This window comes from Balearica regulorum, chromosome 16 (assembly GCF_011004875.1).
Source record: "Balearica regulorum gibbericeps isolate bBalReg1 chromosome 16, bBalReg1.pri, whole genome shotgun sequence".
In the NCBI taxonomy this organism is placed as follows: domain Eukaryota; kingdom Metazoa; phylum Chordata; class Aves; order Gruiformes; family Gruidae; genus Balearica; species Balearica regulorum.
The window spans coordinates 6536102-6548783 of record NC_046199.1 but is presented as its reverse complement, the minus strand read 5'-3'; the positions used below and the strand labels follow the sequence as shown (position 1 = coordinate 6548783).

The following is a 12682-nucleotide window of genomic DNA, read 5'->3' as shown; positions in this document are numbered from 1 at the left end:
CCCATAGTTCATCTGGTCCATTAGCTGATACTAAACCCTCCCAAAAGAATTTAGAAAGATACATTGGCATGAAACCTTACCAGGATTTCATCCTTTTACCTTTGCCCATTGTCCTACACTCACATTCCCTGGTGATCTCCAAAAGCTGATGAAATGCACACACCAGGGGTAGGAAGGAATATTAATGGGGGTACAAGGCCAGGGAGCCCAGACAGAACGAGGGCAAATACTCGCTCAGCTCCCAGGATTTCAGCCCGAGATGAGGCAGAAAGAAGCTGCTTTGCAGATGTCTATCACTGCTGCTAACTTTCCTCTTTTTTTTTTTTTTAAACCAAACAATAAATTTCAAATCATGAAGCAAATCAGAACTCTAAACACTGGAGAAAAAGAGGCGTTTGTTTTATTCTGGAGCCCGCTGTTAAAGTGCAACTATGATAAGGAAGCCAGACAAGCTGGAACAAGATGCGGGTCAGTTTGGACATGAGAGCTGTCAGTCATGGCGCTTTGTGAGCTGCTGGGAGGCCACATGTGCTGTAGTGATGAGTTTGGTACAGGTTCTCAGCAAGGGCTATTCACTAACAAACCTTTGTTTCAGACCAAATTTTAAAAAAAAGCAAAAATCAGTGAAGACAGCACCACTCCCTGTCGCTGAGTCTTGTTTCCCTGCTGCGGTAATGAAAAAATACCAGGACTTTGCTCCAGGGAAAAGCAATCTGCGGGAGCGATAAAAGACAATTACTGTGCCAGGCAGAGGCTGGATTGATGTTCAAGACCATGCTGAAACGAACCGGGAGATGAATGTCACCACCCCGATCGATCCAGATTAGCAAGTTACTATAAGCAGCCCTGTGGTGATTACAGGCTGTCATCATAAAAAGTTGCTTTCGCTCTCACTGCTCCAAGCACCTTTTTCTGCTCTAGTTCCATTTAAAAGGGGAGACCACCGCACTACACGGCCGTAAGCCGGGCACTGGCCCGACGTTTGCTGCCCAAGGTGCTTTCTGTACAGTTATACAAAAATGATAGCAAAAATTTGTTTTCTGACTCCAGGACTTTACGCTTGGGTCTCAGCAAGGCATGGGGTAACAGCAGCATCCAAGGGGTAAGGCTGGGAGGTGAGGCATCTCAGAGGTACTACTTGGAGCAATGTCTGCTCTGGGACACCTTACAATTTGCTGCTGAGCAATTCTGTAGCAAACTGCCATCACCGAAACACTGGCTTGGCCGCACTGGACAGAGGGAATGGCTTGTGCTGTGTCTTGCACCAAATACTTCTGTGTACCTGGTCTGACCCCAGGTAGGGTCCTTCTCAGGCTTCACCCTAGAGGTACTTATTTACCCAAGCACATTTTTAGTCTTCAAAACCTCTGGGTTTTAGAGAAAAAAGTGCTTTTAGGCACCTCAGGGCCTGTATCTGTGCTGAAATGCTGAACTCATACTTATCAGAGGGGAGAAAATCAGGGGCTACTTGTCAAGTCCAAGCCCTTCCGAGCTCCTCTGAGATGGAGCTTCCCGACACGGGGCGAGCTGTGGGTACCCAGCACGCCAGGAGCGGTCACCCCTCCTCCCTGCCAAGCCTCCCGGTTAATAGGCTCCCAATGGTCAGATGTGTAGAACTACAGCTTCTGAAATCTTTTTACTCCTACGGGTTTTGCTCAAAAGACTCAATTATGAAAATTGAAAACGTACACGTCAGTCATGCAGCTGGCTGGCAGCCTTCTCCTTTGCTTGTCAAGGGAGGGAGAAAACCTCTCCATGCAGAATAAAGGATTTCAAACCCAGGCTTGCCAGAGGACAGAGAACACACCGTGGAGCCTGTCTGTCACAGGTTGCCAAAGAAATAGAGATCAAGGGCTGCCTAAGAATACCTAGTGACCATCTCGTGGTCCTCTCAGAAATTAATTGCTGGGTCTTGCTCTGTTTCTCAATGAAAAAACCCATCCTTACCACCCAACTGCAATTTCAGTATCCTGGCTGAGGAGGAAAGGGGACGGTCTAAGAGTTGCTCCTTCAAGCGAGGGGAAACTCTCTTTCCGCTGTGAAAGTAAATGAAGGACTCCCCACCTGAGAACAGCAAACAGAAAACATTAAAGCTGGTGAAAATATTTAACATCAGGTTGCGTTTTGTGGCCTTCACTGCCATCATCAACATCAAAGCCAAGGAGCCAGACTGGATCCACAGCGCAGGCAACGATAGCAACTAAACCTCTCAGGTTCCTGAGAGATATCTGGGATTAAAATAATACAGGATAATATGATAATAGTATTTTGAGAGGGCCAGGGATAAGACAAAATATGATATGGGATGCAAAACTAAATAACCAAAGAACCACGAGACAATGTACAACCTGAGAGCTAACTACTCTAACTCCACCACGGCAGTTATCTGTGGCACAGTGAGGATAAGAGGGTAATTTCACATCTGTTCACACCATCAGCAAAGCTGCTCTTACTACACAAGTCTCGAGAAAAGCTTCATCTGCCGCGACGGGACAGAATCCACCCCCCAGCCCACGGTCAACAGGCTGTGCCCAGACACAAGTTCAAACCCACAGGTATGAATAGGAATGAAAACATCTAAACATCTGCATAAGTATTTTTGGAGCAGGGACATATTTCATATCCCTAAAGGATTCCCTAAAGCACGGCCTCAGTGATAAATCAGAGAGGTTTCAGACCAAGCCGTTTCTAATATTGAATCTAAGGTTTTAGGCAGTAGTGAAAACACACTGGAACTTGTATTCTCAGATAAAGTGCATTCATGACAAACAAATTTCCTATTTTTCCCCTCATGCTGATTTCCAAGTGTGCTCAAGTGAAATATTGACTATCATTGTCTCGCTCTCCATTTTACATGCTTTCCTCTGAAGGATTAAACAGAGAGAAAACAGTCTGCTTTAAATGCCTCACAGTGAAAGGGAGAATACTCCATACGCCATAAATAATTTAGATGAACAATTGCTTTGTCAGAACACAGATGTCTATCACTGCAGCTGCAGCGGGGGAAAGCAGAGGCTGCGGACTGCAGCAACCCGCATGCTGCAGCCCAAGGCTCTACCTGCAGACGGCAGTTGCCGTTGCCAAAGCAGATTATTTCCATTTCCATGCGACTTTGATGCTGAAGAGCATTGATGAGTAAAGTGTCAACCTCTACCTGCTCCTCAAAAGCTCACAGGAGGTTTTTTTTCTTCCTTTTTGTCTCTCTCCTCTGCACAACGATCTACTTTCAGCTCTTTTTTCCTTTACCCCTCTCTACTATCCTCCACTTTCCCCTCTCCCGGACACTCCGATCTCACCCCTGCTGCAGGCAGCCAGGTATACGTGACCCTTTTCAGAGACACTTCTGTTGTCAGGAGCCCACGGGATGTCAAACTGCATCAGTGGACACAGCACCTCCCGTTTCCACCTTCTGAGAAAGGACTGCGAAGAAACGAAGGAGACACAATCTGCTAGAAAGCTCTTCACAGCACAGACCAATGACAACTTAGAAGCCTTTCTTTAAAAATAACACTGTCCAACCCCCTACTCTCATTGCCTCCTATCTCAGCCCTTTCGCACCGGCACCCGCAACCTAAATCCTTTTCAGCTCCAGGAGAGTTATCCAAATAAAGCTACTCTGGAATCAGAACAGAGTGTAACCAGGTTTGAGGGTGCTTTATAATGCTGCAGACACTTCTTGACTAAGAAGAATACTTAGAACTAAGTATTCTGCATAGTTAAGTGCTGTTTTGCACATGCTCTGTACATCACAAGGTCATGTCACTTCACTGCAAGCCTCCTGGAACACTCTTCTATTTTTGCTTACCAAAAGCAATGTCTTTCCACTCTATGCCCTCGGAGCCAACCACTACAGAACAGCAATAGGGAGGATTCTTGGCCACAAGAGGGGGAAAAAAACCCCAAACCAACAAAACAACAAACCCAAAACAAACAAAAAATCCCCAGAAAACAAAATAAAACAAAAAAACCCACTCTGGCATAATTTTTTCTCTTAACTTCCAAAGCATGACAACCGAAAAAAAAAAAAGTATCTTCAAAGCCTCAAACCTCTATCACTCCCATTCTTCTAAAAACCAAACCAGTCAGGTCAGGCTATGGCAAAGCTGGAGCAAGAACGCACGGTGCTCGGAAGAGCCGTGGTCCAGAATGACACTCTATCAAGCACTCATTAAATCCGTGCTCACTTCCATCACCTGCAAAACACAGAGGGCAGACCCTGAGGGCCCTTCCGAATCAGCACAATCCCGCTCGGTTTGGCAGCAACAATTCACACATTAGGATATAAGGCTTTGTGGGCTTAGTATCATCTGTATTTTTAATTATTTTCGCACAGCTTTCTCCATCGAAGTCAACTATTTTCAGCCACAACCCATTTAGCTGAACTTTCTCCAGCACTGAGTCACGACGTTAAGGCTGTCACTGATACAGTCACGCCGCGTGTAACCTCTCGCGCTGCTCTTCCCTCCAGTCCCCACGAGACGGGGAAGGCTCTGCAGAACAGAGGCAGCGCAGGCGTCAGGGAAGACACTTCAGAAGAGAGCTGACATTCACATCGAGGAGACACCTATTTATTGCTCTGATATCAACCATGTTTCCCACAGATTAAATGCATTAAATTACATGACTGACAGAATACATGACCTAAAAGTGCAAAATGAACCCAGACTGAACATGGAAAAAGGCTTCAGGGATGTGAGACGAGTAATCATCATTTGTATTTGACGTTTATTCCACACTTTCCTTTCTCCAGCCTTACTCCACTAGAGAGATGCACAGGTCTCCTACCATCCATTGGACACGTAGTCAGGAAGAGCATGACTGAGAAAGGGCATTTTTCCAAGCCCTTCTTTCCCTTGATACTCACTCTCCTGAAAGGCTGACAAAAGCTCTTCACCTACTGCTTATTTTCTGTGCCATATTATAGTTCCAAAGCTTTACAGCTTGTTACAAGGCACACAGCATTGCCTGTGTTTTGTGATGGACAGAGGGTAGTTTAAAAAATATTTCAGACTAAATATTACTACATAATTGCCTGAAACTTCAGGGACTGCACTTAATCCTGATAGTCATTTCCATTTCTGCTTTCCCAGCTTGTAACCTCTATGTTCACTGTATACTTTAAGCACTGAAGTACCCTTCCCACATTCAAATGAATCGACGATTTCCTACCAAACACCGGCGTGAAACCGCTCTTTGAAGAAATGCAGCGGCATGCCCCAAGAAAAGGCCAGAGCCAACTCCACTGATGCACCAAGTGGCACCGTCAAGTTACCTTCTCCTTCCTTCCACAAGTTCGATCACATTGGGGTAGTTCCGCTTCAATAAATTAAGCGCATGCTTTTTTCCAGGTGAACACCATTACAGTGACAGACCGACTCCTTTTAGCAATGGTTAATTATGAGTTCAGAGCCACAACAGACTTTTTTGCTAGTATTAATTACTTTCATCTTAAGCTTTGGCAAAATACTTGAAAGGGGGGAAGACAAAATACAGCGAAAGCATGCATATAGCAGAGGTAAAGAGCATTTATTACTAATCTGCGCTCCAGGAACCGAGATGAAGCTATGAAAAGAAATAATCCCAGGAAACAGGTTTCCGAGTGAACAGAGATAAATGCGGGCTGATCAAAGGGAGAGCTGGAAAAGGCTGATTGCAGAGAAGCTGCAGGGACCTGCTTTAAGCTACAGTGGAAAAAACAAATACTATTTCACTAAGAAAAGCGACCATAGACTTGTGTTCACAACTAAAACCTAATTTTCCAAAACATTTAATATATCACAGCAGCCCCTACAGTTTCTTCCATTAAAATGCACCATAGGGCACAACCGGGTGTTTCTGGCTTTGTCATGATAACAGGATTCTATTTTTCCAGCCACTCCACGACCCAAGTTTCAGTACACACAAATAAATTGGCAAACCAAGAATAGCATTTAGCACCAACGAAGCATTCATGGAACAAGTTTGCTTTCAACAAAGACTTGGAGGAAGAATCAAACCCCAGTTTCAGGTAAGTTTAAAGTTTCAACTGTTCAGATGGATCTTACGAAAGATCTAAACTTTCCTGTTTGCCTGACCTTGCCTCCAGTGATGCAAACCTTTGAAAAAGTCCCAGGTAAGTGAAGAGTGAAATGAATCCTAATCCAATTAATCTTCTCACTGTGTTGTAGCTAAGAGTCCCTTCCTCGCTGGCCCCAGCAGAGGAAAATGAAGGCACCGAGACAAAGAACTGCCTCAGCCACGTCAGTCAGGTCAAATGTGGCTTCTGGGAAAGAACAGACAAACTAAACACTGGCAACGAAAAATCAGCAAACCTATGTTGAAGTAATAGGCCAGTAAGATGTTGGAGACAGAAGTTCCCTAAATAATTCTACAGACACAGAAAGACAGCTCTGCAGGAACAAGGAAAATACTGTACTGAATTAACTTTAACACAGAACAGCAAAAAAAAAAAAAAAAAAAAAAGGAAGAAGACCAAGTGTTTCTTGTGATTACAGGTGCTGTCTGTTGGAATCCACTACAAAATGTGAACATTTATCTTTAAAACACTGCACTTTTTAAAAAAACCCTTAAATTAACAGTAACAGTTGACAGCTGAAAGAAAGGATTTGTCCCTTTGGCAGAGGACATCGAATTCAGCTAATCACAGCAGTTTCTCTTTGGCTGCAAATCTGTTGTAGAGAGGCCACATTTTAATGATAAAAGCATATTTAGGGGAAGGAAAGAAGCCTGATAAAAGGTGATGGCAAATATGCCAACAGAAAAATTGTAACCCTTGATTTCCAGTGGAAGTACAAGGAAGCAAAGAGTTACTCTGAAACAGAGTCAAAAAGCTCAGAGAAAAGGCCCGGAGCACAAGGGAACCTTCTATGCCAACAGCTGGCACGTGGTCTCTGCGTATCGAGAAAGACACGTATGCCAAGATTTCCAAACTCCTAAGCAGTATTACAGCCCACAGGAATTTTTCCATAGATTTCAATGGATTAGGCTTTCACTTTGCTACAATAAGCAACTGTCCATGTCTACAAAATCAACTGCCTGATGTAACAGGCACACATCAGGAAACTTGCTTGTGTCAGGCATGGGGATTTTTTGTTTTGTCTTTGTTGTTTCTTTTTATACCCTGTACTTCTGAGAATCTGTGTTACATTAACCTCTTCAAATACTGCAGAATCATCAATGCCAGTTTGATCATGCATTTAGTAGTCACAAAACCACCGCGAGGTTGGATCATTCAAGGAAATTAAGAGCAACAGCAATCATCTTTACAGACATCAGAAACATTCTCAAAGACACAAACACTGATAAAGTTTTCAAGTGTTTAAATAAACGTTTTCTTTCATTGTTTAAATAAAAGTTTTGCAAATAACCATATCCCACATTATTTCCATAATAAAAACATTATATGGCACTGGTTAGAAGTGGACAGAAATATCCATATAGCGATTGCACAAAATATTTGTGAAACCGAAGATCATTTCAGCAAGTCAGTTTAAATAAATAGCATTTTCTGTTCCAAGGCTTTGTCTATATAGCAAAGTTACATAAAGATAACCTAAAACAGAAATTTAAATCTAATGACATTAATCAGAAAACCTCCTGGGTATATAATGCTTTTTCATGGTCAAAGTGGCTTGCAGTCTAGCTAAATTCTATTGGGAGCAGGCTTACATTACCTAAAAAGAATGTCTGCAAATGAATTTGCATCGTTTAAACAAATTTAGTTAAACCCAATATGAGTTAATCAGTGCAAATTTCCCAAAAACTCAGCTTAAAAGGCAATTTACTGCCAAAACAAAAGGAGGAGCTTGACAGAAAATACACAACACAGCTTATTTCTGCGAGGTGATTTGGACTTTCTAAAGACACACAACTCCCACTCGCCACTGAATTCAGTGAAAATTCAGGTGAATTCAGCTCTCCTCCGAGGCAGACCACAAGTGTGGAATTAACACTGCTGTATTTACTGCAAATGCTACCACTCTCTTGCTGGAAGAGAGCTGTTGAGATGACAAAAAGAAATGTGCTGAGATGAGATTACGGTGCATCATACCCTATATTCAGCAAAATAATCACCTTGGAGTCAAACGCTAGAGACAGATCAAGCCCGCTCTCAGACCAGCGGACACTATCCACAGCCTCGCCCACGGCCCTTTTTGGCTGTCTTGCTCATCACTACAACTGTCAAACAGATTTTGTGCAACTGCATCATGAATAAGCCTTTATGAAATAATAAAAAGCTTTTCAAGATAAAAGCTATGCTAAATGACTGATTGATATGATGAGTAAACTCATCCCACCTCATACCTATTCATTATATAACAGTAGTGTTTCATTCAGTAGTGGGTTTCCAGCCACATCAAAAGCAGCCACAGCTTTATGTGCAAATAAAATTATGTTGGTTATTGATATTGCTGGATAAGCAAGAATAAATATTGCTTCAAGCACATTGCTTTGCAGCTCTTAGGATAAACACTGTGTTTCATTAATTACCAAGCATACTATTCGGGAAATAGCAGGTTAAGCTAACTCGTTCATAACAAGTTTCATTGTTCTTCTAGAAGGAACATAGTACTACTTGTCGCAAAGAGTACAACTTGCAAGATTTTAAAAAAATTAAAACCCCAATTCTCATATTAGACTTTTTAGCAAAATTGGAAGGAGTCTGTTTTTCATGTCAAGAATAAAATGACAAAATATTATTACAGATACTTCACCTAAGGACGAAGTTAAGGCTTGTTTTTCAAGAGTTTCCTTTTCAAAGGCAGGCATGAATTTAAATCACAGTCTGCTTAAGACATTACATCTCAGATTTACTCTTTTTGTCGCAGACAGCTAAGAAGCATTTCTGGCAAGTCACTGCATTTAACATTTGATAACATGAGATGTTCCAGTTTCACAACAGAGCTATATACTGCTTTAATGAGTATTGATATTTTTGCAACTTAGCGGCACTGTCATTATTAGAGTTTTCCCGTAAGGCAATACAAATAGGAGTATTAAAAAAACAGAAATATGAGGTTTGGATCATCCATGATATTTTGACATACATAAATCAAAAAGAGGGAGAATTAATTTGAGATCAGTCAAGCTCTTAAAGAGCAAAGGCCTCTGTCAGCCTTGGAGCTGCTCCTCCATTTATTAGTAAGAGAAACAGATCCAACTTCTCATTTCTTTGCTGGGAATGCCAGTCAGCAGCTCCTAAACAAAAGCAGACCTCTTCCAACACCAATTTTTTTTTCTCCCAAGGAAGAAGCTCATTACCACCTGCCAGCCGTCAGCTAGTATAGATTTGGTTTCCTCCTGCCCATCACCTTGTTCCTTACAGTGGAAATACCATTACTATTCCTACATTCAACTACTGAAAACTTTCAGTACCAAAAGCAACATCCAAACATTTTAAAACTTATTTTATCTGCTATAACTGTATTTCTTTGAACTCCAAGGTACATTTGGAAGAGGTAGTCCAGGAGAAAAGGGTTTCAAGTACCAAAATCTGTATGTCCCGTACCAAGCTGACAGACCTATGAGCACACCAAGAAGCTTTTGACTGAAGTCATGGAAATACACGGCAGTGCAGAGAAACATGAATACCCAGATCATGGTGAGAAGACACAAGGACACAAATAGGCCGTTGATCACAACACGCAGCTTAGAGTTCTGGTCTATGGACAAGCTTTCCAGCACAGCCACTTCCTCCACAATCATCAGAGCACAGTACGAGAGCAGAAAACAGTGCCCTGAGATATCAAAACCATTCCAGATCCCGTTGTCCTGGTGGCACTCCTGCTTGGTGGCATACAGTCGGCGAGGCTCGCTAGGTTTACCCGAGGTTGAGCACATGCCAGTGAGATTCTCGATATATATGAAGAGTCCGGTGCAGACGTACCAGATGGCAGTACCCACTAGCAGTGCACTGAGACGCCGCAGTACCATCAAAATGCTCTTTGTGGGACCATAGAGGAACTTGCTCTTGGCAAACTGATAGGTGGTGACTGCGATGAAGGGCAGCAGAAGCCAGAACGTCCATGCCCAAGCCACCTTGACAAAATATCTGCCAGAGAAAAGCCAAAAGAGAACATGCATGTGTGAAACTTGAGGAGCTGAGCTAAGTGGTGATACTTGAAGAAGTAGGTTTTCAAGGTCAGTGCTTAGAGCTAAATCAGACACTTGTGCCCTCCCCTCAAAGTGAAGCATAGCTAAAATCTCAACCCTCTCCCCACTATCTCTCTCGGGCCCAACAGCTCAATACTCCCTCATCCAGGTACTTCAACAGTTTCCCATGCAGTGTTCCCTCTGACCTAGAGCCCTTGTTCAGACTTGCAGTTCAGTTTTGCAATTGCTTTTACCCTACAAACACGCTCAACTCTGCCCTACTCAGAATGCAGCTACAGAGTGTATTTTTAGCTTGCCACCCTGTCCACAGTAACAGTTCCTCTGACCCTCCTCCTCCATCTCAATTACCTTTGCTTCACAACCTCACCCTCTTAATACTAAGACAGTCATGAGAAGGGCTGACTCTTCCGAATCAATCCATGAAACCGTATAGAATAAATGAAAAAACATAACATGTTTGTTCCTTTGCCATCCCTCCAGCTGATGAGAGCCTTCCTTTGGCAAATACAAATCCTTCCATCTCTAAATTCACTCCCCACCTTGAATTTTTTTGCTGTGATGCCTATAAAGTGTTGCAAATCAGCTGATGATGTGCTGATATTCTGATTAGCATGAGACAGCATTGTGCAACTAGTCCTCTTTTCAAATCTTAAAGTGGAGTAGGTACAAGTGAATTTACTAAAGAGTTAAGGAGACCATAGTCTACGATCTTCTTTCTCCCCTTAGTACCTTCCACAGCAGCTTGCTTCCTATCAGCTGGTGGGAGAGAGGAACTGTGCAGCCTCCTCTTTACCCACGTTCCAAGTGAAAAACAGAGACAGCAGACTTCTGGTCTGTGGCTGAGCTATAGCTAGGCACACTGTCATCATGTAATCATCACCTCAGCATCTAGGACAAAACCAAGCAGGAACAGAGTTCTGCATCTTCACTGAGCCGCTAACAAAAACTATCAGGGCCTCGCCCAGGATTTTGAGGAGTACCTCCTTTATTCTTCATTTTACAGTGGAAGGGGCATCTGTGTGGCAACCACAGCTGCTACCATGGAAGAGTAATTGAAAATAAAATCCTCATTTTATTGAGACAGTTGAAAGCAAAAAAAGGCCGCTAACATCACAGCTGCCGGCAAACCAGCAGGCAAGTAATTTGCAGGGAAAAAAATTGCTTCAGGAATTGTCAATACAGACAACCCTCCTCTATTTAAAAAGGGAGCATTGAACTGCAGTATGTTTTTACTGGAAGATCAATTTCACTCTCTAAGCATTCCTGCCAATCCTTCCTTTCGATCACACTAAAAGCAGCTTCTCTCCCACACATCACCAAATGACAAATTTGAATCAATAAAGTGCAAAATTCCCCAAGTGACGGGGGAAAACAGCAATTTTAGCTTTCCTTTCTGATCTATAGCATGTAAAGCACACGTGCACCGTTCCAGCTCATCACCTTCCTCGTGCCCTTCAAAACATTCAAACTCAGTTTTAAAGAATGACTAAGCCAGTTAAATCATTGCCTAAGTACTAGAAAAGGATCGCAGCAACTCTGCTTTTACAAAAGACGCTAAAAGACTTATTTTCTTCAGCTTGCTTTTAGATCCGTTCAGTAACTAGCTGTTTCCTCAAACCTGAGGAATCATCTGGGAACTAAAGAAGGAAAAAAAATAAAATCCTTCTTTTCCTCTTCCAATAAAAACTAAGCAAGAAATTCCCCTTGCTCTGAAGTCCTGTAGACTGTATCGGACATTAAAGGCAGGAAATCGAATACAAACCTTCCTTCCAAGCCCAGCACACGCAGCGCTTCCCGGCTGCTGGCCAGCACCAGCTCCGCGACTCGCCATCTCCCCTGCCCCCCCCGGCGCCGGGGCCAGCCCGGGTCACACCGACCTCCGGTGCCTGCCCGGTGCCCGGTGCCCGCCCCCCGGTCCCGGACCCGACGGGTGCCCCCAGCCCCCCATTCCGCCCCCCCCCCCCCGTGCTGCCCCAGCAAAGGCCCCGCCGCCCCGGGAGAGGACACGGGGCCACAAAAGCGGGACACAGCTCCCGTTAACACCGGCCCCCCGCGGCCCCCCCCCCCCCCGGGCCCGCTCGCCCTCCTGCGCTCCGCTCCCTCCCCGCCGCCCCCCGCCGTTCTCCTCACACGTTGAGCGGGTTACGCTTGTTCCGCATAGGCGTCTCGGGTACCATGTCGCCGTCCTTGAGGGCGGACCCGAGGAGGACGATGCCGAGCAGCAGCCAGGGCAGCCGGCAGCGCACTCGCCCGGCGGCCAGCCCGGCCCGCAGCCAGCGGCCGCACCGCTCCAGCCGCTCCATCGCGGCCCGCACCCGCTCGGCCGCCGTACTACGCCACTGCGCCGGCCCCTCCCTCCGCCGTCACCGCTCGGGCGCCCCCTTGCGGCATCCGCCAGGCTGGGACGCGGGAACAGCGGGGGGTGTGGGGGGGTGGGTGAGCGCATGCGTACTGCCGCGCGGCGGCTGCGGGTGGGAGGGCGCCCCCTGCAGGGCCGTCAGCGGGCCCGTGGCGGTGCGGGGTCCGTACGGGAACGTCTGCGCGGGAACCTCCTTGTCCCGCTCCCACC

General features: G+C 44.9%; 1 protein-coding gene across 1 annotated transcript; it reads right to left on the bottom strand.

Moving 5' to 3' along the window:
- Positions 1–4282: 4282 nt before the first annotated feature.
- FITM2 (fat storage inducing transmembrane protein 2) lies at positions 4283–12448 on the bottom strand. Its single transcript, XM_075769112.1, has 2 exons — positions 12244–12448; positions 4283–10051 (listed from the first exon to the last, which is right to left on the bottom strand). The coding sequence occupies exons 1-2, from the start codon at positions 12414–12416 to the stop codon at positions 9409–9411; spliced, it is 816 nt and encodes a 271-aa protein (XP_075625227.1). The 5' UTR covers positions 12417–12448; the 3' UTR covers positions 4283–9408.
- Between the last annotated feature and the right edge of the window lie 234 nt (positions 12449–12682).

Excerpts from the sequence above, each read along its gene's own strand:
- FITM2 (XM_075769112.1), bottom strand. The coding sequence starts at position 12,416 with ATGGAGCGGCTGGAGCGGTGCGGCCGCTGGCTGCGGGCCGGGCTGGCC. Across the intron at positions 10,052-12,243 it reads AAGCGTAACCCGCTCAACGT|ATATTTTGTCAAGGTGGCTT; the intron begins GTGAGGAGAACG and ends TTTCTCTGGCAG.